The sequence below is a fragment of the Nelumbo nucifera genome, chromosome 2 (genome assembly GCF_055504915.1).
Source record: "Nelumbo nucifera cultivar China Antique chromosome 2, China Antique-T2T, whole genome shotgun sequence".
Lineage (NCBI taxonomy): Eukaryota > Viridiplantae > Streptophyta > Magnoliopsida > Proteales > Nelumbonaceae > Nelumbo > Nelumbo nucifera.
The window spans coordinates 99,537,958-99,561,837 of record NC_142650.1 but is presented as its reverse complement, the minus strand read 5'-3'; the positions used below and the strand labels follow the sequence as shown (position 1 = coordinate 99,561,837).

General features: G+C 39.4%; 1 protein-coding gene and 1 non-coding gene across 4 annotated transcripts; one reads left to right on the top strand and one right to left on the bottom strand.

Moving 5' to 3' along the window:
* Window positions 1-182: 182 nt before the first annotated feature.
* Window positions 183-256, bottom strand: TRNAR-ACG (transfer RNA arginine (anticodon ACG)). Its single transcript has one exon. It is a non-coding gene; the product is annotated as a tRNA-Arg (tRNA).
* On the top strand, window positions 211-18,949 carry LOC104606295 (Excinuclease ABC, C subunit, N-terminal). Of its 3 annotated transcripts, XM_088899403.1 has the most exons (4): window positions 211-559; window positions 11,505-11,611; window positions 16,716-16,925; window positions 18,803-18,949. In XM_088899403.1, the coding sequence occupies exons 1-3, from the start codon at window positions 348-350 to the stop codon at window positions 16,907-16,909; spliced, it is 513 nt and encodes a 170-aa protein (XP_088755529.1). In that variant the 5' UTR covers window positions 211-347; the 3' UTR covers window positions 16,910-16,925; window positions 18,803-18,949. The 3 variants fall into 3 exon arrangements, with proteins under 3 accessions (XP_088755529.1, XP_010269715.1, XP_088755528.1); XM_010271413.3 differs by lacking the exon at window positions 18,803-18,949 and having other exon boundaries at window positions 16,716-17,783; XM_088899402.1 differs by lacking the exons at window positions 16,716-16,925; window positions 18,803-18,949 and adding an exon at window positions 12,368-16,709.
* Window positions 18,950-23,880: the final 4,931 nt, after the last annotated feature.

The window sequence follows — 23,880 nt, the reverse complement described above, 5'->3', positions numbered from 1 at the left end:
CCCGAAAACCGGTTTCGGATCGTTTTTTAAAACCATGGAACCAATGGAACAAAAAAGGCACCACTACGTGATGTTTTTTTCTCGAAAAAACGCAATGAAACCAAACGCCACCTAGCTTCTGGTTTGATTCCGTAGCGCCACGTCCAAAGGTGGGATCAATGGAGATATAAAAAATTCAAGATCGACTCCACTGGGGATCGAACCCAGAATCTCTGGTTCCGTAGACCAGCGCCTTATCCATTGGGCCATGGAAGTTCTAACGAGACTCTGTAATAATAAAATAATGATCAAACTCCAACGGATCACATTACAGATTTCCAGTCCGCCCACACAAAGCTGAACCGGAGATGACGAGGCTGCTGTCGAAGACGTTCCGTTCTCTGAAGAGTCACCTCCGGCACCGGCAGCCACCAAAAGCATCCCCATCTTCACCGTCCTCTTCTTCAAAGAGATCATCACAGGCAGCGCTCAGATTATCATCATGGACCGTCTATCTCATTCTCTCCACCAACACACCCATCAAAACATACGTTGGTGTCACCACCGATTTCCCTCGTCGGTGAGCAAATTCTCCGCCTTCTCTTTCCTCTACACAGAGTTACCCAATTTTATTGATAACTCAGAAGCTAAAAGGTTCAAATTTGAACAAATTGAGGGTCTGAATCATGCATTTTTGAGTGAATTGTGAACGGATACAGATCCCACCATATAATTTTGAACTAGTTTTGCAACAACCCTAGTTGGGGAGAAAAACTAAGATAGGTAGTAGGACCCATAAATAATAATATCAATTTTTGGATACAGATTTATGTCTGGTTCAAGGCCAGATCTCTTTGAACAATCAACTAGTTATGCTCCTCAAATTGCTTTTGGAACCCTGTTTTCCAATATCCAATATAGTTTCTGAATTTATACATGTTAAGAGTTGAGAAAACGTACCTCGATAAAGAATTCAGAACCTTTTTTTTTTTTTGTTTTGATTCTTTGTGGATCTTTGTTTTCTTTTACTTTTATTTTTTATTTTTAACATTTGAATGTAACATATAAAGATTGACCAAATGCATCAACATTGACAAGTTGGATTCCATGAGAGTTTTATTACAGTTTCATTATTCTATAGATTGGCTGTGGTAGTCAATTTTCCTTGTTTACCTTTCATCATAATATCCTTTTGGTCTCTTCTCCATAGGTGAACATCAAATTCTTTCAATAAGGACCACGAGGTTGGTAAAACATTTAGGATTGAATTAAAGTCTTTAACTGGTTCAGTTTAATCATTTTAATAAGTTATAAGCAGCAGAGGCAATTTCTACTAGCTGCCTCAACTGAGGCTCCAGTTGTCAGGATGCCAATGGGGAAAAGGGTATACTTAGGGAAGATGAGTAAAACTTTAAGATTGTTTGCTTGTTGAGAAACCAAAACTCTTCTGTCAAGCTTGGCTTATATAGACTGCCAAATTACCTGTAGACCTGTTCATGGGCCGGGTGGCCCGACGGGCTGGCCCGGCCCCCGGACAGGCTTGGACATTCTTATAGGCCCCTGGGCTTAAATTCGGGCCAAAAAGCCCGGCCCGCAATAAATTCGAGCCGGGATCGGGTTTTGTCAAAATAGCCCGGCCCGAGCCCGGCCCAGCCCGACCTAATATTAAACTTAAAATTAGTTATGTGATTATGTTCATTTGAATAAATTTTTTGATTTAAGAATGTAAAATTGTGTTTTAAAATATACAAGAAAGGGAAATATACCATCTTGTAGGCCCATTGTTCATTTAAATAGAAAAAAAATACTATCTGAATTTTTAATTCTAATTTGAATAGGGAAAATTGTTTTTTTCTTTTCAATTAGGTCGGGCTTCGGGCTCGGGCTCGGGCCCAAGTTATAGGCCCACTGGTCGGGCCGGGCTCGGGCCTAGTATATTTTCATTAGTGACAAGTGAAAGCCCGGCCCGGCCCAGCCCATGAACAGGTCTAATTACCAGTGGTATGGCTGGCTGAGCAGGGATTTTGCTGTTTTCATACAATGAAATGCAACATGGCAAAGGGAAAGTGCCAGGAAGAATTGAACTCGATGTTAGATGCTCATCTATGTTACTTAGAAGTTGTGCTATATGAACTAGCTAAGTAGGACCTAGGATGATGCATCTGGGCATCCATGGAGAAGCTGATAGGTGGACTATGCTTATCTGTACATGGCAAGGACATGCCAGACAAGGTAGTCTACACGAAATTCACACTAAAAATTGGAGTTTCCTGAACAATATAGAAATGCTGTACTAATTTCCAGATCAGTGTTTTAAAAGGTGTGGGAGGCATACGCCTGGAGGTGCACTGTGTACCTCTGAGGCATATACCTCATGCACCCCTCATACAAAAGGACAGAAAAAAGAAAGGAAAGGAAAGATGAAGGGAAGGGAAGGGAAGGAAAAGGGAAGGGAAAGAAAAAGAAAGAAATAAAGAGAAAGATGAGATCCTTATTCTTCTTAATATAAGGATCTTTATTTAAGAAAAAAAGAGAATGTTGTTTTGTACCTCCATTGTGCATGAGGCATATGCCTCAGAGGTTTGAATGTTGTTTTGTACCTCCATTGTACAGCCTCGGGTTGTACTTTTACTTCCTCATTCTTCTTAATATACAGATCTTTATTTAAAAAAACGATAAAGATGAGATCCACCTTCCTCTTCTTCCTCCTTCCCATCCTCCTCCTTCCTCCTACTCCTCCTCATCCCCCTCCTCCTAAGGAAGCTTTCACCTCCTTGTGTTTGGGAGGCTTATGCCTCTTATGTTCTGAAGTATGCCTCATGCCTCCAAGTAGTGGAATACCTTGCATCACGTCCCTGCGTTTTAAAAAATTTATCCAGATGACACAGGCTGGATGGTCACTACAATGACATTGAGCAAACTTACATTCACCAAAATCTTTGTTGACCTTGTCACTAGATGAGGTGCTGCTGCTTTGTGTTTAATTGATATGATCCCCCTGAGCCTGCTTCCTTTTAAGCCCCTTGACATGGTGCTCAGTTTTACCATCATAACATGTCTGAAAGCTTGATATCCTCTACATTCTTCACTGACCTGGGAACCAACAACTGTTCCAGGAACATGTATATCACTTGAGGAACATAGGACTCTGCACACATTTGCATAGATACTTAATTTTCTTTTGGTGAAGTGAGATTGTATTGATACAAAAGAGGAGGGACCTGAGATCCTTATGAGAAAGATAACCATGGCATATACATCAAGACAGACACAAAACAATGTTGTTCTAATAACTAAAAAAAATTGATGTTCAATCCTCAAAGTTCCTCCAGCATGGAGGATCAAAACCGGAAGAGGCATTCTAATATTCCCATAACATCTACTTCAATGCACCTTTTTTCATCAAAGATCCTAAAGTTCCATATGATATTAACTTTCTTGTTAAACTCCTTATTGGGCCATGAATCAATAAGGGATGAGAGGCTGCCTTGGATTATCCATTGCTGGTAAAAGGCTTCTCACAAGAAAAAGGTAATATATCGAAAAAGGAAGTTGCTAAACCAATTTCCCTCGAGTATAGAAAAGGGAGCATATGTCATGAACCTCTGCTTTATGGATGTGGTGATTGATGGTTAGAATGTTATCCAGATACTCTCTCCACATAAAAGGATGACTTAGACAGGATGTTTGGTGCCCAAATCTGATGCTTTGGAAAGGGAGAAGTAGCATCATTGTTCACTATGAGGGAGTAAGATTTCATCATGAAATAACCTTTCAAGTTGGATATCAAACCCTCCTATCTTTGTTGGCAACCTTGATTGTAATACATTAAATGCAAGTCAAAAGATCTACTAAATCAGCTTTGCCATCATTCAAAGGCCTTCTAAACCTTGGGGTGCACACTACTTCATTTGTCACCATGTTGCAGGACTTCTAGTGGTTGGATTCTTTTTCCCAACTATATTGTAGAACTATGGAAATTCTTCATATATAACAAGAAACCGACACCATCTCTGAAAATCCTTCGTGGTTGTCTCTCCCAAGTTGTAACATTAAAACATATGCTTGTCAAAGTCGACCGTATGCTTTAGAAAATATGCTCCACAACTATTTGACTCTAAACACCTCCAAGGGTTGCCAGTTGTCTCCCAAGTGCACCGTGGTCATATTTGGTAACAATTGAGGTCTTCAGTAGAACAATAGGCTCCTTTACAAAGCTTCCATAGTCATTCACTAAGTCAATACTCATTAGTTGGATAAGTCAGAGAACATGCCCCCATTCTTCTTGGCTGCACACTTGCCCAAACTGAACCAAATAGTATTTCCTTCTGGTCCATTTCAAATAAATTCCCTTCCCTCTGTTTCTGGTTTCCACATATTTTAGGTGGCCGGATAGAGTCAATGTTGAATGGCTTATCTCTTATCATATTTGAGCTCAACCTAGATCAGCTGTTAGATCTAGTGCTCAACCACTGCACACTCCACATCTAGGAATAATACTTTACCCTTAGATATGAAGTCCAATAAATCTCTGCAATATGATCTAGGGTTGAAAATGTCACTTGTGCAATACATAAAAGAAATCCTAGAGGAGGTAAATAATACTATATTACTATTACCGATTGGTGTTGCAAACTTTGGACTGGTTCAAACAATTTAACAGTTCAACAATTCCATCTGAATGATCACTTGACTTTTATATGAATTGATAGCCAGTTAACTTCATGCAACAGGAAAGGAGGTAAGTTGGCAATTTAGACAGTTTCAACTTTATCACTTTGTTTATAGACTCTATTAACAGGTGTATTATATGTACTGTACACAGGCTTAGTACCCGCAGGGGTATTTTCATAATTCTGTAGACATATTGTTATGTACGGCCAGAATAGTATAAATAGAAAGCTTCACTCGACTGAAGCTAAGTTTTGTTGAGGCCTTAACTCAGTTGCCTCTTATTCTTCTTCCTCTTCTCCTTCTTCTTTTCTTCTTCTTTTCTCCTTCTTCTTGGTCTCCTGCTCAACATGGTCTCAGAGCAGGTCCGTCCAGGCCTAGAAAACAACTAGCTGAGGTCTCTCTCCACTGCTGCGAAGGAGCTATAGTACTGATGCTTGAAGACAAGGAAGAGGAAGCTTTTCTAGTTCTGCGGTTAGTCTCCACTGCCGAGTAGGGCTTTGCTACAAGTATGCTGATTGTTCAACTTCCTAGCACAGAAAAAGGGTTTGGCTACATGTATTTTTTGCTGGTAACTGGGTTGCTTCGGCTAAGAGGACTGTAGAAATCCGTCCCAGATGTTCGAAGGAAGGCTCTGACCTGAAGGGAAGTTCGAGTTCATGACTGTACTGCCTATTGTTGGTACTGAACGTGTTTATGACTGTACTGCCTATTGCTGGTAACTACCTGTTGCTTCGGCTACATGTATTTTCCCTGTTTATGGCTTCTTGCACGACTGTTAATGTCTCAGAATCTGAGTAGGGACTGTTCCTCTTCCTCCGATTGTATGTTGCCCTAGTCTACTCTCTAAGGGGCTGTTGATGAACCCTAGAACTTGAGTGACTGTTCGGCTGCCCTGGAAAGTGGATATCAGCCGATTAGGTGTGGTGAATCACCACTTGTATTGCTGTTCCTACTGTGTTTTTTTTTTTTTTTTTTTGGGGGGGGGGGGCTGAGAAGCTGTATTAAAGTTGTGAACTGTAGGTCATTCAGACCTGGTTACACTGCATGTGCAGTTCGTATATTGTTCTGTGGACTCCTACACAGTGTAGGTCATAAACCCTAGTATTGCAGCTGCAGTGTTTGTGCTTGGTTCTCTATGAGGCCGAAAATCAGCAAGTGTCTAGTTGTGGACTGTTGCAGCTCTATAAGACTGTGCTTTGGTTTTGTGTATTTCTAAATTGAGAATCATGAGTAGTGAAGATTCAGCTACATCCAAAATCTCCACAATGCTGAATGGAATGAATGGGAACAGTGACCTATCATTCCCTATGGCTGTTGTTCCTCTTGACGGGTTAAACTACCTAGAGTGGTCAAGGGGGGTCAAGCTATACATAACTGCAAGGGGAAAAGTAGGCTACATAAATGGAAGAATCAAAGAACCACCTTCTGGAAATGCAGAACATGATAGATGGGATCAGGAGAACAGTATGGTTATGTCATGGCTTTTGATCTCCATGCAACCGCAAATAAGGAAGAACTTCATGTGGGCTGAAACTACAAATGAGATCTGGGATCAGGCAAAGTCCACATATTCTGAACTTCGACACTACGCCAAAATTTATCAACTACAAGCAGCTTCATCTACTTGTAAACAGGGGGAGAGGAGTTTATCAGTTTATTACTCTGACTTGACAACTGTTTGGAAGGAGCTGGACCATTACTAGAATATTGAGTGGAAGTATGAGGAAGATGCAAAATTGTATAAGAAACTTGTCTCACAGCAAATGGTGTTTGCCTTTTTACATGGTCTCAATCCTATCTATGAACTCATCAGAGTACAAATTCTAAGTTCTAAGGATCTTCCTTCAATTCAGGAGGTCTATGCACTTGTCCAGTCTGAAGAGAGCAGAAGGAACTTGATGAATAGCACCGGAGGGGATGCAATTGTGTTGGTGGCAAAGGGGGGTCCCTCTACTAGTGGTGGACCTTCTTTCAAGAGAGGGGATCTCCAGAAGAAAGCAGAAGATAAGGAAAAATTGTGGTGCACTAATTGTCAGAAGCCCCAGCACACCAAAGATACTTGTTGGGATCTCCATGGGAAACCGAAGTGGGCTCAGGATTTACCTAAGAAGCAAGGCTCAGATAGTATTAGAAGACCCGGGCAGCAAGGTACCAAGAAACACCACATGGCCAATATGGTTACTCGGGAGAATCAGCCCTCCACTTCCACTGTGACTCAACCACCACATGGCCACATAACTACTCTGGATCCGACCCAAGGGAGGATATTGTCAACTCCTTCCGTGACCATTTGGAGCTTTATGGTAGAACAATTTGCCAAATGGATGCTCCTCCCACCACCTCTTTTGCATCCACATCAGGTAATCCTGCCACAGCTTTCCATGTTGCTTCTCACGACCTTGACTCTCCATGGATCATTGATTCTGGAGCATCAAAACACATGACTGGTATGTCCTCTTTCTTCCAAACTTATCACCCTCTTTCCGGAAGAGATAAAGTGAGACTAGCTGATGGATCATACTCTCCCATAGTTGGTCAAGGAACTCTCTCTCTTCCCCTTGGCCTTACTCTTTCTAATGTTCTTCATGTTCCAAAATTTCCAATGAATTTGTTTTCAGTCAGTAGTGTTACAAATTCCTTAAACTGTTCCGTGACCTTTTTCCCTTCCTATTGTGTGATTCAGGATCTAGCCTCGGGGAGGACGATTGGTAGGGGTCGTATGGTTGATGGACTCTATATGCTGGAGAATACGGCTGGCCTTCTTATTACAGAGTCTATGAGTTAGTTCAGAAAGAGTAAAATGTATTTATGGCATTGTTGTTTGGGTCACTTGTCTTTTGAGTCGTTGAAAGTTGTTTTCCCAGAATTGTGTAAGTCCGTGTCTGTTTCTAATTTTTCTTGTCAAACGTGTCAGTTAAGCAAGCATTGTAGAACTCAATTTCCTCAAAGAAATAGTAAATCTGAGTTTCCTTTTCACATTGTGCATTCGGATGTGTGGGGCCCTGTTACTTTACCTTCTGAGAGTGGCTACAAGTACTTTATTACCTTCATTGATGATTATTCCAGATACACTTGGGTATATCCAATGTGAACCCGTGAGGAAGTACCAAAAATTATCCAAGATTTTCAGCGGATGGTCTTCACCCAATTTCAGACCGAAATTCAAATAATTCAATCAGACAATGCAAAAGAATTTTTTCATAGTGACCTCACGGAGTTATTTGCTTCACATGGCTCACTTCACCGGAGCTCTTGTGCCCGCACGCCACAACAAAATGGTGTGGCTGAACGGAAGAACCGTCACCTTCTTGAAGTGGCATGGGGTTTACTACTCCACATGAATGTTCCCAAACGTTTTTGGCTTGAGGCCGTCCTTTGTTCTACATACCTCATTAACCGAATGCCCTCTCGTTGTTTAGAGTACAAAGCTCCACATCAAATTCTCTTTTCTAAGGTCCCTCTTCTTTCTATTACTCCTCGTGTTTTTGGTTGTCGGTGCTTTGCCCAAAACCTATCCCCCACCCGGGGAAAATTGGACTCTCGTGCTATCCCGTGCATATTTCTTGGCTACTCATTCTCTTAGAAAGGGTATCGTTGCTTTGATCCTGTTTCATGGAAATTCTATGTCTCCATGGATGTTACCTTCTTTGAGGATGAGCCCTTCTTTCCTCTTTCTCCTCAGGGGGAGTGTAGGTATGAGGAGAAATTGGTTCAACTTCCTCCTCTCCCTACTCCTTCTCCTTCTCCCCTTTCTCCCTCTGATCCTCCACCTTTCCGTGTTTTTTCTCGTCGTCGTAAAGGCCAATCAGGTTCAAGAGCTGAGGAGAATCCAGAAGCCGTACCTCAAATGCCATCAAATTCCTTGGGGAAAGATCATACTCACTCAGGTAACTTGACTCCTAACCTCCCTGTTGCTAATGATCTTGACCTTCCCATTGCCCACAGGAAAGGGGTTAGGTCGTGCACCACCAAACACCCCATTTCCAACTTTGTTTCCTATGAGAACATCTCACCTTCATTTCGTGCTTTTCTTACCTCCATTGACAGTATCCCTATTCCCAAGAATGTGGCAGAAGTTCTCTTAGTTCTAGAATGGATGAAGGCCATGAAGGAAGAGATTGATGCTCTTCATAAGAATGGCACATGGGAACTTGTTGATCTCCCTAAGGGAAAGGATCTAGTTGGATGTAAATGGGTGTTCACTATTAAGCATGGGGCTGATGGAACCGTGGAGAGGTATAAAGCTCGTTTAGTGGCAAAGGGTTTCACTCAAGTATATGGGGTTGATTATGCAGAAACCTTTGCTCCTGTTGCCAAAATGAACTCTATTAGAGTCCTTTTCTCTCTTGCTGCCAATCTGAATTGGGATCTACATTAGCTCGACATCAAGAATGCCTTGTTGAATGGTGACCTTGAAGAGGAAGTTTATATGGTTCAACCCCCCGGTTTTTTGGCTCAAGGAAGTGAACAAAAGGTGTGTAATTTGAAGAAGTCTTTATATGGGCTGAAGCAATCACCAAGGGCTTGGTTTAGCAGATTTCGTACTGCAGTTCAAGAGAGGGGATACAAGCAATGTCAGTCAGATCACACACTGTTTGTAAAAAGAGTAGAAGGTAAAATGACTGCCCTAATAGTATACGTGGATGACATAATTGTTACTGGTGACTGGAAGGATGAAATTCAAAGTTTGAAGGGCTTCCTTGCCACTCAGTTCGAGGTGAAAGATCTAGGACCCGCCAAATACTTCCTTGGGATTGAGGTTGCCCAATCAAAAAGGGGTATCTTCATCCCCCAAAGGAAATACGTCCTAGATTTGCTCAAGGACACGGGAAAGATTGGGGTTAAACCAGCTGACTCTCCCATTGATCCCAACCATAAGTTAAGTGACAGTCAAGGTGAACCACTTAAGGATGTGAAGCAATTTCAAAGGCTTGTAGGGAGATTGTTGTACCTCTCTATGACTCGTCCAGACATAGCATATGCTGTTGGTGTCCTCAGTCAGTTCATGCATGCACCTAGGTCCACCCATCTTGAAACAGCGGAGAGAGTACTACGGTATCTTAAGAAGTTCCCGGGTGCTGGTTTATTATTCCAGAAACATGGACACTTGAGGGTTGAAATTTACACAGATGCGGATTGGGCTGGATCTCAAAGTGACAGAAGGTCTACTAGTGGTTACTGCACCTTTGTAGGAGGGAACCTTGTTACTTGGAGGAGTAAGAAGCAAACCGTGGTAGCTAGATCCAGTGCTGAAGCTGAGTACCGTGCAATGGCACACGGAGTAGCCGAAGGTATGTGGATAAAGAATCTATTGGGAGAGTTGGGTTTTCTAGTTGGTAAACCCATGACTCTACTCTATGACAACAAGGAAACTATCAGTATCGCTGCCAACCCGGTACTACATGATAGAACAAAGCACATTGAAGTTGACAAGCATTTTATCAAAGAGAAAATCATCACAAGCGAAGTATGCATTCCATACATCAGCTCTGAAGACCAACTTGCATACTTATTTACAAAAGGGCTAAACCATTCCAGACATCAAGGTCTCTGTGACAAGTTGGGCATGATTGATATCTATGCCTCAACTTGAGGGGGAGTATTAACAGGTGTATTATATATACTGTACACAGGCTTAGTACCCGCAGGGGTATTTTCGTAATTCTGTAGACATATTGTTATGTACGGCCAGAATAGTATAAATAGAAAGCTTCACTCGACTGAAGCTAAGTTTTGTTGAGGCCTTAACTCAGTTGCCTCTTATTCTTCTTCCTCTTCTCCTTCTTTTCTTCTTTATTTCTCCTTTTCTTCTTCTTGGTCTCCTGCTCAACAGACTCAATATAGATGGTCGGACGCAGCTGCTTAAAGATAGATCCTAATTGCGCTAGGACAAAGATAATCCCCTATATGACTCACAGGAACACGAGTATGGATTCTAACTCCTAAAACAACTTTAAATACCCACTACCAACTCTACCAAAACTTGTTATTATCATCTAAACCTTGTTCCAACTATGGGGTCAGCAACATGAGTCCTGTTTCACCATTCCGTTCCATCAGTGCCATACCCATTATAAAATTCTGGGCCCTTAAATCATTTTACTACCTCAACCATTTCCTACCAAAACTAAATAACAAAACTCCAAATAGACCATTCAGTAACATACCCTATTAGAAAAATGGCAGGGACTCTCTTAAACACATCAGATTTACAGGATCTTCTCATTGAATAATTAACTGAAAAAACCTATAAATTGACACCAAAATCAAGTCAAATGGTCAAACTTTAACCCTAACATTTTTTATGGGTTTTTAACCTCTAAAACTTGGGCAACAGAAGTGGAAAATTTACACCTTCAACTACTCTAAATTCCATCTACCCTAATATGACTCTTCAAACTGAAAAATAACATCTGTATTAAAATACCAAGAATTAAAAACCCAAAAATCTTGAAGTTGCCACTAGAGTAGGGACTGGGTAGTCCTGTCTTATATTTCTCTTTTTTGATCAATATTAGGAAATATTTTTTATTCATTAAAAACACCACTTTTAACATAATTTGTGTTTTGCTGGATTTTACTTAAAAAAACTCTTTCTATAATAACTTGTGTCCACTAATATTGGTTCTTATTCTTCTTATCAAAAAATATTGGTTCTTATTCTTCTTATCAAAAAATATTGGTTCTTATTCTTCTAAAATAGTACTTCTATCCTTTGGGTTATGGTTTTTAGTTTCACATCAAGTGCCAACTCAAAGTGTTTGAGTTCAAGTACTAATTTGCAGATATTGATTCATTCTTGTTCCTTCCAACTATCATATACTCCATAAAAGTCTGCAACTCTTCTGTAGGCTGAAACAACATAATGGTGAACTGAAAGGTGGAGCCAAAGCCTCCCGTGCCGGAAGGCCTTGGGTTTGTGCATGCATTATTCGGGGATTTAAGGACCAAAGTGAAGGTACTAGTTTTACCTAAATCCATGAGAAGCATTAGCTTGCAGTTTTCCTTCATGTATCTGTTCTGTTTCTTTCTTTGACCAGCAATATGATTGAATGATGTATTAAATCTAAGGTAGAAGAGTAAGACCTTCATCTTCATCCTATGGAAGTTGGAGCATAAAATGGTCTGAAAACCAACAAAGATTGATCAATAAAAATCATGAACATGAGGAAATATCAGTCAAGTATGTGAGACTCCAGCCTACAAAACCTCTCTCATGGTCTCACCTCTTTCTTGCTAAGCTGTCTGCCAGAGAGTTGGTCTTGAATGTTCTACTCAACCAAAATTAAGTGTTCCATTGGAACTTTCATAAGCCCAGACTTGTCTTTCTAGCATGTATGATACTAGAGCCCTGGCAAATCACATTTTCATCAATCACTCTTGAATAACAAGACTGGAGATTTACATGCTCTGTCAGTTAATGTTAAGAATATTATGATTTTCAGCATTAGCTATAGCCTGCATAATATTGGATCTTGGATCATTCGCATTGGTCTGATGTGTTAGGAATTGAAGTATGATTAATCATCAGGAGAACCAACCCACTTTGGTTCATTTAAAATTTTCAAATCCTGAAAAAGTATGATTAATCATCAGGAGAACCAACCCACTTTGGTTCATTTAAAATTTTCAAGTCCTGAAAAAGTATGATTAATCATCAGGATTAGGGGTGTTTTCAGGGATGAGAATGGGGTTGTTTCTGCCTTGTTGTCAGGCCCAATTGGAGTGGGTGACTCCCTCAGAACCGAGATCTATGCAGTTATGGAAGGAATCCAGAAAGCTAGGGAGATGAATATTAGAAAACTCATAATTGAAGGGGACTCGGAGGTGGTAGTAGGGTGGTTGAATAAAAGAAAACAGTGGCTTATGGAATTACAGCAATGTGAGGAGGAAATTCGGGTGGCTGGTTCGAGAGATGGAAGTTAAGATTAGCTGGGTTAAAAGATCAGCTAATTCTTTTGCTGATGGGTTAGCTAAACAAGGGGTGGAGAGGGAGTCAATGTTTTGGGCTCAGGTGTAATTTTTAATTTTTTCTCTTTCTTCTTTCCCTTTCTTGGGAGCTCAATCTGTAATTGGAAGATAAGAAAGTTTTTCTTCCTCTTTGTAATTATTCTTATGATTAATTAATGAATTTGTTATTGATAAAAAAAAAAAGTATCTTCTTTCCCAACGCAAGATCTTACAAATAGACTGAGAAAGTTTGGGCAGGGTTCCGAGAGAATAATCTGTTTAGGAGTGAGTTGCTGCTCCAACCATTATCATTCCTTTCATATTTACTGCATACAATGGAGGCCAGCAAACAGTTTTTCTCCAAAGGGAATCACAATAACCATTTGCCAAGCAAAGCAATATTTCTTTCAAGCAGATGGCCTAATCCCAAATCACCTTCCTTTTTTGGTTTACACACCACCTTCCAATTTACTAAATGATCCTTTTTCTCCCCTCCATCCCAAAGAAAGTCTCATTGCATTTCCTAATGAGCAACAAAAATGTCTTCACAGGTCTATATTTGCATCACCATTGTATACCGTTTTCTTTCTGTTTTCAAATTAGCCATATAGATTGGAATTTAATCTATCACCCTGATGGTCAAACTAGCTTATTACCAAATTCACTATACTTGACTATGAATTAGAAGTCTAGTATCAAACTAATTTGAACAGTAATTGGACTGATAAATAGTAAAAGTGAACAGTACTAAAATAGTAACAATAGTGAACAATAATTACGAACAAAGTCGCAATATTACTACAGTAAAGAGAGACTTACAGTGAGTTTTTTTTTTTTGATAAATGAGAGTAATTTTATTGAAATAAAATCAGAAATACAAGCAGCCTAGGAAGAGGCACGAGATGTTACCTCCCCCAAGGACTGAATCATAAAAACTAAAACATGCCCAAACCTGAGATACAAATTACAAAGTAGCCCAAAACAGATCACCCCTTGACACCCCTTGCTTGGCTAGAGAATCGGCCATTACATTTTCTGATCTGCTAACCCACTGGAACCTAACAGTCATATTTCTTGTCATCCATTTAACTTTCTTTAACAGATCCCTGTAGCCCCAACAAATTGTGTCTGGGCTATTCAGCCAGCCCACTACTACCTTGGAATCTCCTTCTACTAACAAATTGTTCACTCCTAATTGACTAGCCCTTTGTATGCCTTGTACTGGTGCGAGTAGCTCTGCCCTTACAGAATCGCCTTCACCCGCTGGTCCTGAGAAGAGAGACAACATATTGCTGTCTTTATCTCTCAAAATCCCTCCAATTCCGGATGGCCCTGGGTTACCTTGGCAGCTGCCATCAAAGTTCAATTTTACCACTCCATCCGGTGGGGGTTTCCATTCAACTTGTAATTTGTTTTTAGTGGAGACTGTAGAAGCCACTGCTTCCCACTTTCTCTTTAAGTCATCAAAGGAGAAATCTGCCAACAATTGTGAAGATTTCAGCCATGAAATTGTCTTTGTCAATATACATTCCTTGACTTCAGAAAAACTTATTTCCATTTCTTGAAATATTCTAGCATTTCTCTCCTCCCATAAAATCCACAAGGTGGTGGCTCTGATACATTTCCACATTATCTTCCCACTTTTTGTCAATCTCCCAAGAGCATCTGGAGTGAACAGCAGCTTTACTTCAGAGGGCAAGTTCCACCTGCACCCAAATAAAGAAACAACCCAATTCCAAATATTGGCAGCAAAGGAACACAATATCAGCAAATGGTTACAGTCCTCACCCTTCACTTTACACATAAAGCACCAATTTGGGGACAAACACAAAGAAGGTTTCTTCTTTTGCAAGTCTTCCACAATATCGATCTTACCATGATAGACTTACAGTGAGTTTAATGCAATACTATTACTAACAGTCACACACGTAGAGATCACTCAAGCTTAAGCAAATACTTGAACAATTATACAAACTTAGAACAATTGAAAGAATACTAGGGGTGTAAACGGATCGAATTCAAATCAGATCAGGCAATATCCAAATTCGAATCCGATTAGAAAATTCGATATCCGACGGATATTGAAAATTAATATCCAAATTCGAGTCCGATTAAATATTCGAATATTCGATTCGATTCGAATTCGATTAATTAATTATTTTAGATAATTAATAAATATTTTATTGATATAAAGTATATAAATATATAAATTATATAAATAATTTATATATTGTATATAAGAATTAAATAATCGATCGAATTCGAATATTTATCGAATCGAATCAGGTCATATCCGTATTCGAATCCGATTAACTATTCGGTAAGAATAGAATATCTGAATTCGATCGATTATATATTCGAATTATCCGAATTCGATTCGATTATATCGAATATCAAATTCGAAATTGGATTTTCAAATACCGTTGACACCCCTAAAGAACACACTCTCAAGAACACTCTCACTATATTAAAATAATAGAAGAGAACTTAAAGAAAAACACACCAAGAGAGGAATGACTTTAGAAGGAAACTCTTTCAAGGGAGATATCTCAACAGAATTTTTCAATGCCCTCCTTTGGGAATGGGAATGTCCTTAAATGGATGGGATGGTGCTTTTTATCCATAGTTCTTTTTCTTTTAGATGTCTTTTTTGTTGGCCAAAACAATTTTTCTTTACTCCAAAGAGACAGACATCAGGCTGTCTGTGTCAGAGTCTTTGATGGAATCTTTGCTTTGCCTTTCATTTTCTCTGCTAGTTGAAGAGACATTTCAGCTAGCTCATCTGGTGCTAAGTTAGGAAATTTGTCTCGAAGCCGCTGTTGATAAGATTCAAATATCGATTGGAAGATATCCTCTTCCGGAATAGGCTTTAGGGTGAGTGAGAGGTCGAATTTATCCCACCATTTTATTTCAATTTCTCTTCCGATGGCAGGAGGGTCTCACGAGCTTTCTAACCTATATTTCCATTGGGGAATCCAGGGAAGTTTATAGGTTTGGAAAAAATTGAACTGTTTGATATGATCAAAGGCATATTTTCCTTTTCCCCTCTGAAGTTGTCGGAGAGCCGGAGGAATCAGGAGTATTTGAAAATGAAATTCTGAATGAAGAATACCTTTTTTTTTATCCGCAACATAAGAAAAAATTTAGTATTAATTATAAAAAGGAGTACAATAAGGAGTTGTGGGCAAAGATCAAGCCCAAAACCACTAACAATATTTACAAAACAGCCCAAAAACATGGACTGCCTCTGAATTCCACGTTTAGCTAGCCCATCTGCCACACTGTTTGCAGATCTTCTAATCCACTTTACTTGGATTATCATATTCTTAGAAACCTGCTTGAAACATCTGAATTCATTCTTTAACTGCCACTGAATGAAGAATACCTTATACTAGTCTTCCTGGTAATCACAGTAATTAAATAACCTGGGTCTTCTGTCAAAAGGCTTTAAAATGAATTTAGGCTTATCAAATTCTCCCCTATTCTCTTTTGAGAGAAATTTGTTTATAAGAAGCTTAGAATAAGTTACTTCTGATTTCTTTGTCTCAGAAATAATGCCAAATTCTTGTTGATCCTGTTTGTATAAGGATCTCTTCATAATATTTCTGATCCTTATTTAGGTCATAGACAGGAAAATGGTTTCCATGAAAATATTCAGAGGCAAGACATTGTATTACTCTGTCCGAATTTATAGAGTCGAGAATTAGAGATGTTTTTCTTGTTGAATAGTTACCACAAATTCTGTGGTCGAATGGAGGTAGGGGCGTAAGTCATTAGCTTCCCCTAGAGATGGAGATAGCTCCCTTTCATTAAGGGGAGAGAATCTATTTGACTGATTAGTCCTTGACAATCTATTATGCTGGTTGGTTGGAGGAAGGCACCTGCTGCTGCTTGCCGTTTTGGTTCAGAAGATTTCTACTATGCTCATAATCAAAGACTCATATTTGTCAGCATAAAATGGGAATAAAGCTGGTTTGCTTCACATTTGATCTTTTCTCCTATGATAAAACTGCACACTTTTGAGATATAAAGTATGCAACCTTCGTTTTATATCATAAGCATTTTAAAAGCATTTATTTTGAGATATAATTTGATTTTTTCCCTATTTCTAGCATGTGAGTTTGAATCAAAATGGAAGAGTATCTCTCAGAAGTTGCCCCGCAAACGGAAAGCAGATGATACATCCAAGCATATGGATAATGGATCACTTTTGCTGTTGCAACACAGAAAAGCAGCTTTGGACAGAGTCAAAGGTTCCTTTGATTGTACTTACTTAGAAATTGATTGGCAACTAAACCCCTCTTGATTGGATAAATTCCATGGTTGTGACAAAATATTTTTATTCTTTTTCAAATTGTATTCCATCTCAACTTTTTTATTATTTATGAATGGTGAACTTGTATATTATACAAAAAATAAAATATTCTTCCTCTGGTCAAATGGGAAAAGTACAGTACTACACCTACAATATAGAATTACAGCATATGTGCAAAAGCACTTGAAAACCACGGCTGAAGTGTTTGGAAGGTTTTTCGAGTATCTCAACAACTGACCTACTGAGGAACTAGAAAGAAGTGGACTCTGCTGCTTATATAACAGTTGTTAATCATCAATGCTCTCCACTGGATAGAGGGTTTGTAAAATTTAAATTTGCTGGTAGCAGCTTGGGAAACCCAGGACGTTCAGGTATAGGAGGTGTATTTAGAGATGAGGAAGGTAAATTCATTGCTTTATACTCTGGGCTGGTTGGGACTTGGGGATGGAGACTCTTTTAGAGCAAAGGTGATGGCTGTGGTTTAAGTCATAACAAAGGCAAGGATGATGGGCATTACTAATTTATTTGTGGATGGAGACTCAAAGCTGGTAATCAATTGGCTACAAGAAGAGGAGATGAAAATGTGGCTCTTCAACAATGAAAAGAAAAGAGTCTAGTGGCTAACCAGAGATATGGAACTCAGAATTGGATGGGTTAAGAGAGATGCTAATTCTGTAGCTGATGCTTTAGCTAAACAGGGGGTGGGGAGAGATTCTTTGTTCTGGGCACAGATGTAAGGGAGTTGGGTTGGGATGGGGAGAGATAAGAGGTTTTATCTTTCAGTCTTTGTTCTGTACTTCTATGTTTTGTACTTATTATTTCTTGCATTATTTAATGAAAATTTCATGTTATTGGTCAAAAAAAATTTTGTTACATTCCCAAGGCAATAGTTGCATGATTGCACCATGAAACAAGTTATCACTTAAATATTTCAATGAGAGGGTCTACCAGAAACACCGTTTGAATCTCTTCCAATGAGCATATAGGTGGTTGTGCTCCATAGTTGATGGTGATCTGAAGAACAATGCTCAGTATATTCTGCATTCAGATTGGATGAATGTGATTTATATATGGTTGACCTGATTATATTATGATCAGTTCAAGGCTGTTCAACTTCAACCTGTGTTTAGGGGAACATACTTAACTCGGTCAACTCTAGAGGAGTGCTTGCACACCCAGTATTCTAAATAGAGTTGCACTTGGGATGAAATTATTTAATGCTTATTTACCTTATATGAGTTATGAATCAACTTATCATAAGATCATGAGAGGTGCTAAAGAAATAGCATGCCAACCTAGTTTATGGTGTGACTAGAGATGCAAAATTCTTGACTAGAAAAATACCAGAGTTTCTCTTGGTTTCCACATTCCATCTGGTTTGACCAAGAGAATAGTAGGACATTGCTGGGATAGGCAATTCCTGATTTGTATCACCAAATGGGATTCAAGTTGCATCATTTTTGCAGAGAGGTACATTGACAGACTGGAATAAAGTAATTTTTTCCTTGTAACTTGCCTACTTTTGGACTAATAAATGATAAATCTGACTGGGTGAGGGACTGAACTCAACTGAATCCTGTGTTAGGCTGTTCTAACATGTTCTCAAGGCTAAGTAACTATGGAATACCAAAGCATAGAATCTCTGAGTTTAGTAAAAGAGAAACAATGCTGTCCATAGATTGGATCATGATCCAAATACGGATCAAACATGGATTTTGCGTAGTTTTCCTGTTTATAATCAGATCACATCCAGATTCACCCTACATGATCCATATAAGATCTTGTTTGAGTGATATTTTCAACTAATAGTTTGTAGCTAGGGTCAAATATTATAACATGTTTAACTTGATTTTGTTTACTTTGAGTCCCATCAGAATCCCTCTGATCATATTTCACTTGAATTTGATTTTATGTGTACAACCATTGACAGCCTTAATTTCAGCAGAGCCCAAACCATTAAAGCTTGATCCCTGATAGAAGGTACTTTTATTTATCATTCCAATAATACAAAAACAGTGTAGAAACCAGAAAGCATGTCTGGGAAAATGGCCAGCGCTTAGTTGTGGTCCATTCTCTCCATTTAGGACCCTTTGGCAGAAGATGGAGGAGGAACCTGTTCACACACGGGGGAAAAAGATTTTCCAGGGAATAGTGGGGCCCACATGAATAAATAACTGGAAAGAAGTGGGCAAGACATTTTCAAGGTCATGAACAGTTGTGTTCTTGTGTTTGTGGTATGCATATCATGATACTACATACAGAATTACACAATTTTTTCTTACCCCTTTCCCATCCCATAATGAGTTGATCTGGTAGATTGCTAGTTTCCATATCGAAATGAGCTGGTTGGCTCTATGATCATATCCCACATTCCAAAAGGATCCGAGTTTCAAAATTTCGATACATATTGTGTCTGGGGCTTTCAGATATGCCTCTACAGGGGGTGTTTCAGGTTAGACCATGGTTCAGGGGGTAAACGCCTTAAACTGATCCCTCTGAACCAGATTGAAAAAAAAAACTAAAAAAAAGGGACAAGCGAGTCTCGATACAGGCTGATATGCCTGCCCCTACCAGCATATCGGCTTGTATCGATATTTTGAACCTTGAAAGGATCTGATCAGACCATCACATTGATGTAGGTCTTGGATCATTCAATCAGTGGCCCACCCCTTTGCTACAAGGTCAGAATGGATCTAACCTTTCTAACCTAGAGTTTGTTGTTATGATTGCTGAGAGAATGATGGTATCATGAAAAGACCAATATAACATCATTGATTTCTGAAGCTATTGCTTGAAAATTTTATAACTTTCTTTTCTGTCTCTTCCAGAAGATTTTAAAGCGTTTTTTCAGTTGTTTGGCAAACAATAAATAAATTAATAAATTAATAAAATGTTAGAAAATAGAAACTACAATGGTGGATACTCTTTTCGCATCACCAAAGCAGTCCAAGCCCATATCTGTACCAGGCCCAAGCCCACTTGTTTTGAACTTTCAATTAGCATATATTTACTCATTATTTTATTATCCGTCTGATACTGTTTTACATGCCTACAATCGGTGTCCTTTTCCTTCCGGCAACAAACCGGATTCTGGGCCGGGCCCACCAGGTTCTTGGTAAAGGAAACACGCATCTCATGAGAGCACAAGGGCTGGGGAAGTGGGGAATTAGAGTTCGGCTTCAGTCCAGGCACCCTTAGTGAGAGCACCCTTAGTGAGGCACCACGCGTCCTCCGAATCCTGTGAAGGGCTGAAGCATGCGAGGATGCTTCACCCATTAGTGAGACTTGCCGTTAGTTTCCTCTCCTTTCCTGTCGCAGACGAGACATCTCTCCTTCCTCTTTCTCTCCTCATCCACCCGGGGGGCGACTTAACAATTATCACTGTCGGCAACAAACAATCATCACCGGCAACAGGATCAACCTTAGGTATTGTTTTCTTTGCATTTCTTCTTCTTCCATGAAAACTAAACCTAATCGTTTTGGATGGCAGCCATCCACCCGGCGGTGACTTTACAACCATCACCGGCGGCAAGACCAATCTCACATAATGGTCTGACGAGCGTTGATATAACAGTTGATCCCGCCCGAGACCTTTGGTTCTGCCTCTACACTCCAACGGAACCCACGTCCAACATTATCCCGTTGGTCATACTCTTCTTTCACGGTGGAGGATTTGCAACACTTTGCCCTGATTCATTCCTATACTATCCCGTCTACCACCGGTTCACATGGGAGATCCCCGCCGTGGTTGTCTCCATCAACTACTGCCTATCTCCGGAAAATCGCTTTTCATCACAATACGATGATGGGTTCAACATGTTTAAGTTCCTCGACGGCAGAGATGTCTCATCTGCGAGAGGAGAGGAGAGGAGAGGAGAGGAGCAAAATGCTCATTTTGCTTAACTTGAACTAATAGCAAGTCTCACTAATGGGGTGGAGCATCCTCACATGCTTCAGCCCTTCACACGATTGGGAGGGCGCATGGCGTATCCTTTGAATGTGTGAACGATGCCCTCACTAAGGGTGCCTGGACTGAAGCCAAACTCAGGGAAATAAACCGGAGGCTCTACTAAATGAGCCAGACCATCAGGAATTTCTGTCAAGATTCGAGCTGTCCTCGGGCTTGGGTCAATTTGAATATACTAGTCTCTAGGCCCAGGCCTAACAGGGTGAGTTTTTAAAAGCTTACAACGTTGCAGGTTTGCAGCCCGGGACTTGGGCCATGTTTGGGAGTGTTTAAAAATATGTGCTTATTTGGGCCATTAAGCATTTATTGGTATTTGGGAAATAAGCCCGAAATAAGTGCTTACTTTAAAAATAAGGGCTTATTTTTTAAACCCAAATTTCCAGCTTTTTTTAAGTGTTGATACAATAAGCACTTATTCAACTTTTTTCTTCCAAAATTATCCCTAATTGAATTTAAAAAAAACTACTTATAAAATTATCCCTAGTTTAATTTTATAAAACTACTTTTATAAAAGCACTTTTATGAAAACACTTTTACATAAGCACTTTTATAAAAGCACTTTTGTGAAAAAACTTTTAAGAACATACTTTTATGAAAATATTTTTACAAAAGCACTTTTATAAAAGTACTTTTATGAAAACACTTTTACGAAAGCACTTTTAAGAAAGTACTTTTATGAAAGCATTCTAACAAAGCACTTTTACAAAAGCACTTTCATAAAAATACTTTTATGAAACACTTTTACAAAAGTACTTTTGTCATAAAAGTGCTTATTTTGTCATAAAAGTACTTTCTTAAAAGTGCTTTCGTAAAAGTGCTTTCATAAAAGTACTTTTATAAAAGTGCTTTCGTAAAAATGCTTTCATAAAAGTACTTTCTTAAAAGTGCTTTTAAAGAATATATTTTGAAATTTTGAAAGAAAATGAAGGACAAAATAGTCATAAATGCTTATTTAAGTGCTTATTACTACCAAACACCCAATATAAAATAAGTGCTTATTTAAAAAAATAAACAATTAAAAAAGTTAGATGCCAAATGCAAATAAGTGCATATTTGAATAAACACTTGTTTTTAAGCACTTATTCAATAAGCATTTATTTTTAATTTAAACACAAACATTCTCTTACTCCGATCAAAGTACAATCTGGCTTATTACAGAACAGCCTTTTGCGCTGTAAAAGTACTACAACCTTTTTGTGACTGTTTTTGGTGACAGTTGGTACAAAGTAAGGGTTACAGTTTCAATTTGACCAAATAAGACAACTGCTATGGCTATTCTCTATAATATTCATCTGTAATTGTATATCCACATTCCAATAGATTCCACACTAGAAAGGCAAAAAACCCCAAAGGAGGTGTTATAAATAATGTCAAAATTTGTTCTTTTCAAACTTGAGTCTCTAATAAGAGATGCAATATGATACATCTAAATTTGTCCTGAATAGAATTAACACTTACTAAAGGTTCGTTTGGTTTGCAGTTAGAATCCAAATCCGAATTGAAATGGTCCATTCTCCCTCCTGTTTGGTTCAGATAACTGATGGGATTCTCCTTCTCATTCCCAAATCCCAAGGAAGTGGGGGGTGGGGGGGGTGGCCATTACAAGGGAATGCCATCCAATTCCGCCCAGCCAAACTGTTGAATTCTGATTCCAATGAACCGAACGGACCCCTAAGAAATCCTGGGCAACTTTCTATATACAATGGCCTTTTTCTAATTGTTATTGATACAGTTCATAGCCTTTCAATATAAGAATCTATAGCCATTTCGGAAAGAGAAAGAAGTCAATTGTTTCAACTTCATCTCCCTAATTTACAGTCAATTAGTTATAGCTGAATATTAGATTAACAAAACAAAACTTAAACCTGTTTCAACTGTAATACATCTTATTTTGCACTATAATTTTCTTTTTCCCATGGGGTTCAATGCAAACGGTAGGAATGTTAGCAATATACTCATCGAGTGTTTTAAGAACCAAAAGATAAAAATCTTGATATGCCCGATACCAACTATTGGGTATCAATGTTATCAATAAAACCAAACCTTCAAAAACCCCCAACCCTGTGTGTATTAGTGTATCCATACATCTTCATGATCACTGATACGATAAGGGGTGTATTGTATCAATATTATGATCCTTGGACTGGGGTCAGTTTAACCATTATTTACTCCAATTAGATGTCTTGGGTAGGATTTACTACCATGGAAGATGGTGAAATTTAACAAGGCAGCAAACCAAACTATGCTTTTCACAAGATTGAGCCAGGCAAATGAGAATCCGATTCAACCATGGGAGCACCAAGCATGTTCTAATGTCCAATTATCACCTCTGAAGACCACTCTAAACCTTGAATGTCAAAGACAAACTGGCAATCCATAATTATGGAATGATCTGATCTGCCCATGCATGAAGAGAATTGAGAGCACCCTAGCAAAAGGCCTTTAGAAATTTATATAGGGATTTTTTTTTTTCACATTGTGGATTACACAGATAGAGATCCTGCCATGGGAATTGATGGAGGATGATTTGATCCGACCTACTGAGACGATGGCACGAGCAACAGCTCAGCATCATGGCCTGATCCCAGCTAAGTAACGAGCTTGTAGAGCAACTTCCTACGTCATAGCTCGCTACAACGCGAGCTCCAGGTCCCCCGAGCTACCGAGAAAAAGGGAATACTCCAAGACTATTTCAACTCGCAAGCTAGGAAAACCAGCTCCCTCCAGCGAGAACTGCCCCAAAGACCAACCTTGATGAGGGTCACCTCGAAATACTCCTAAGAGCTTGCTACAAAGTAGCTCGCTACGCGACAGGGTAGCTCGCTGCAAAGTAACTCGCGACTAAGCAACGCGACACTCTCAGGAAGCTTCTATCTGACAAGACCGTACTCGTCAGACTGCACCACGTCTCTCGACTGACGGCGCAGTCCCTGCCCATTTGACAGTCTACACCCACGTCTTTCGACAGATAGTGGCGTGCCTGTCCCTTTAAAAC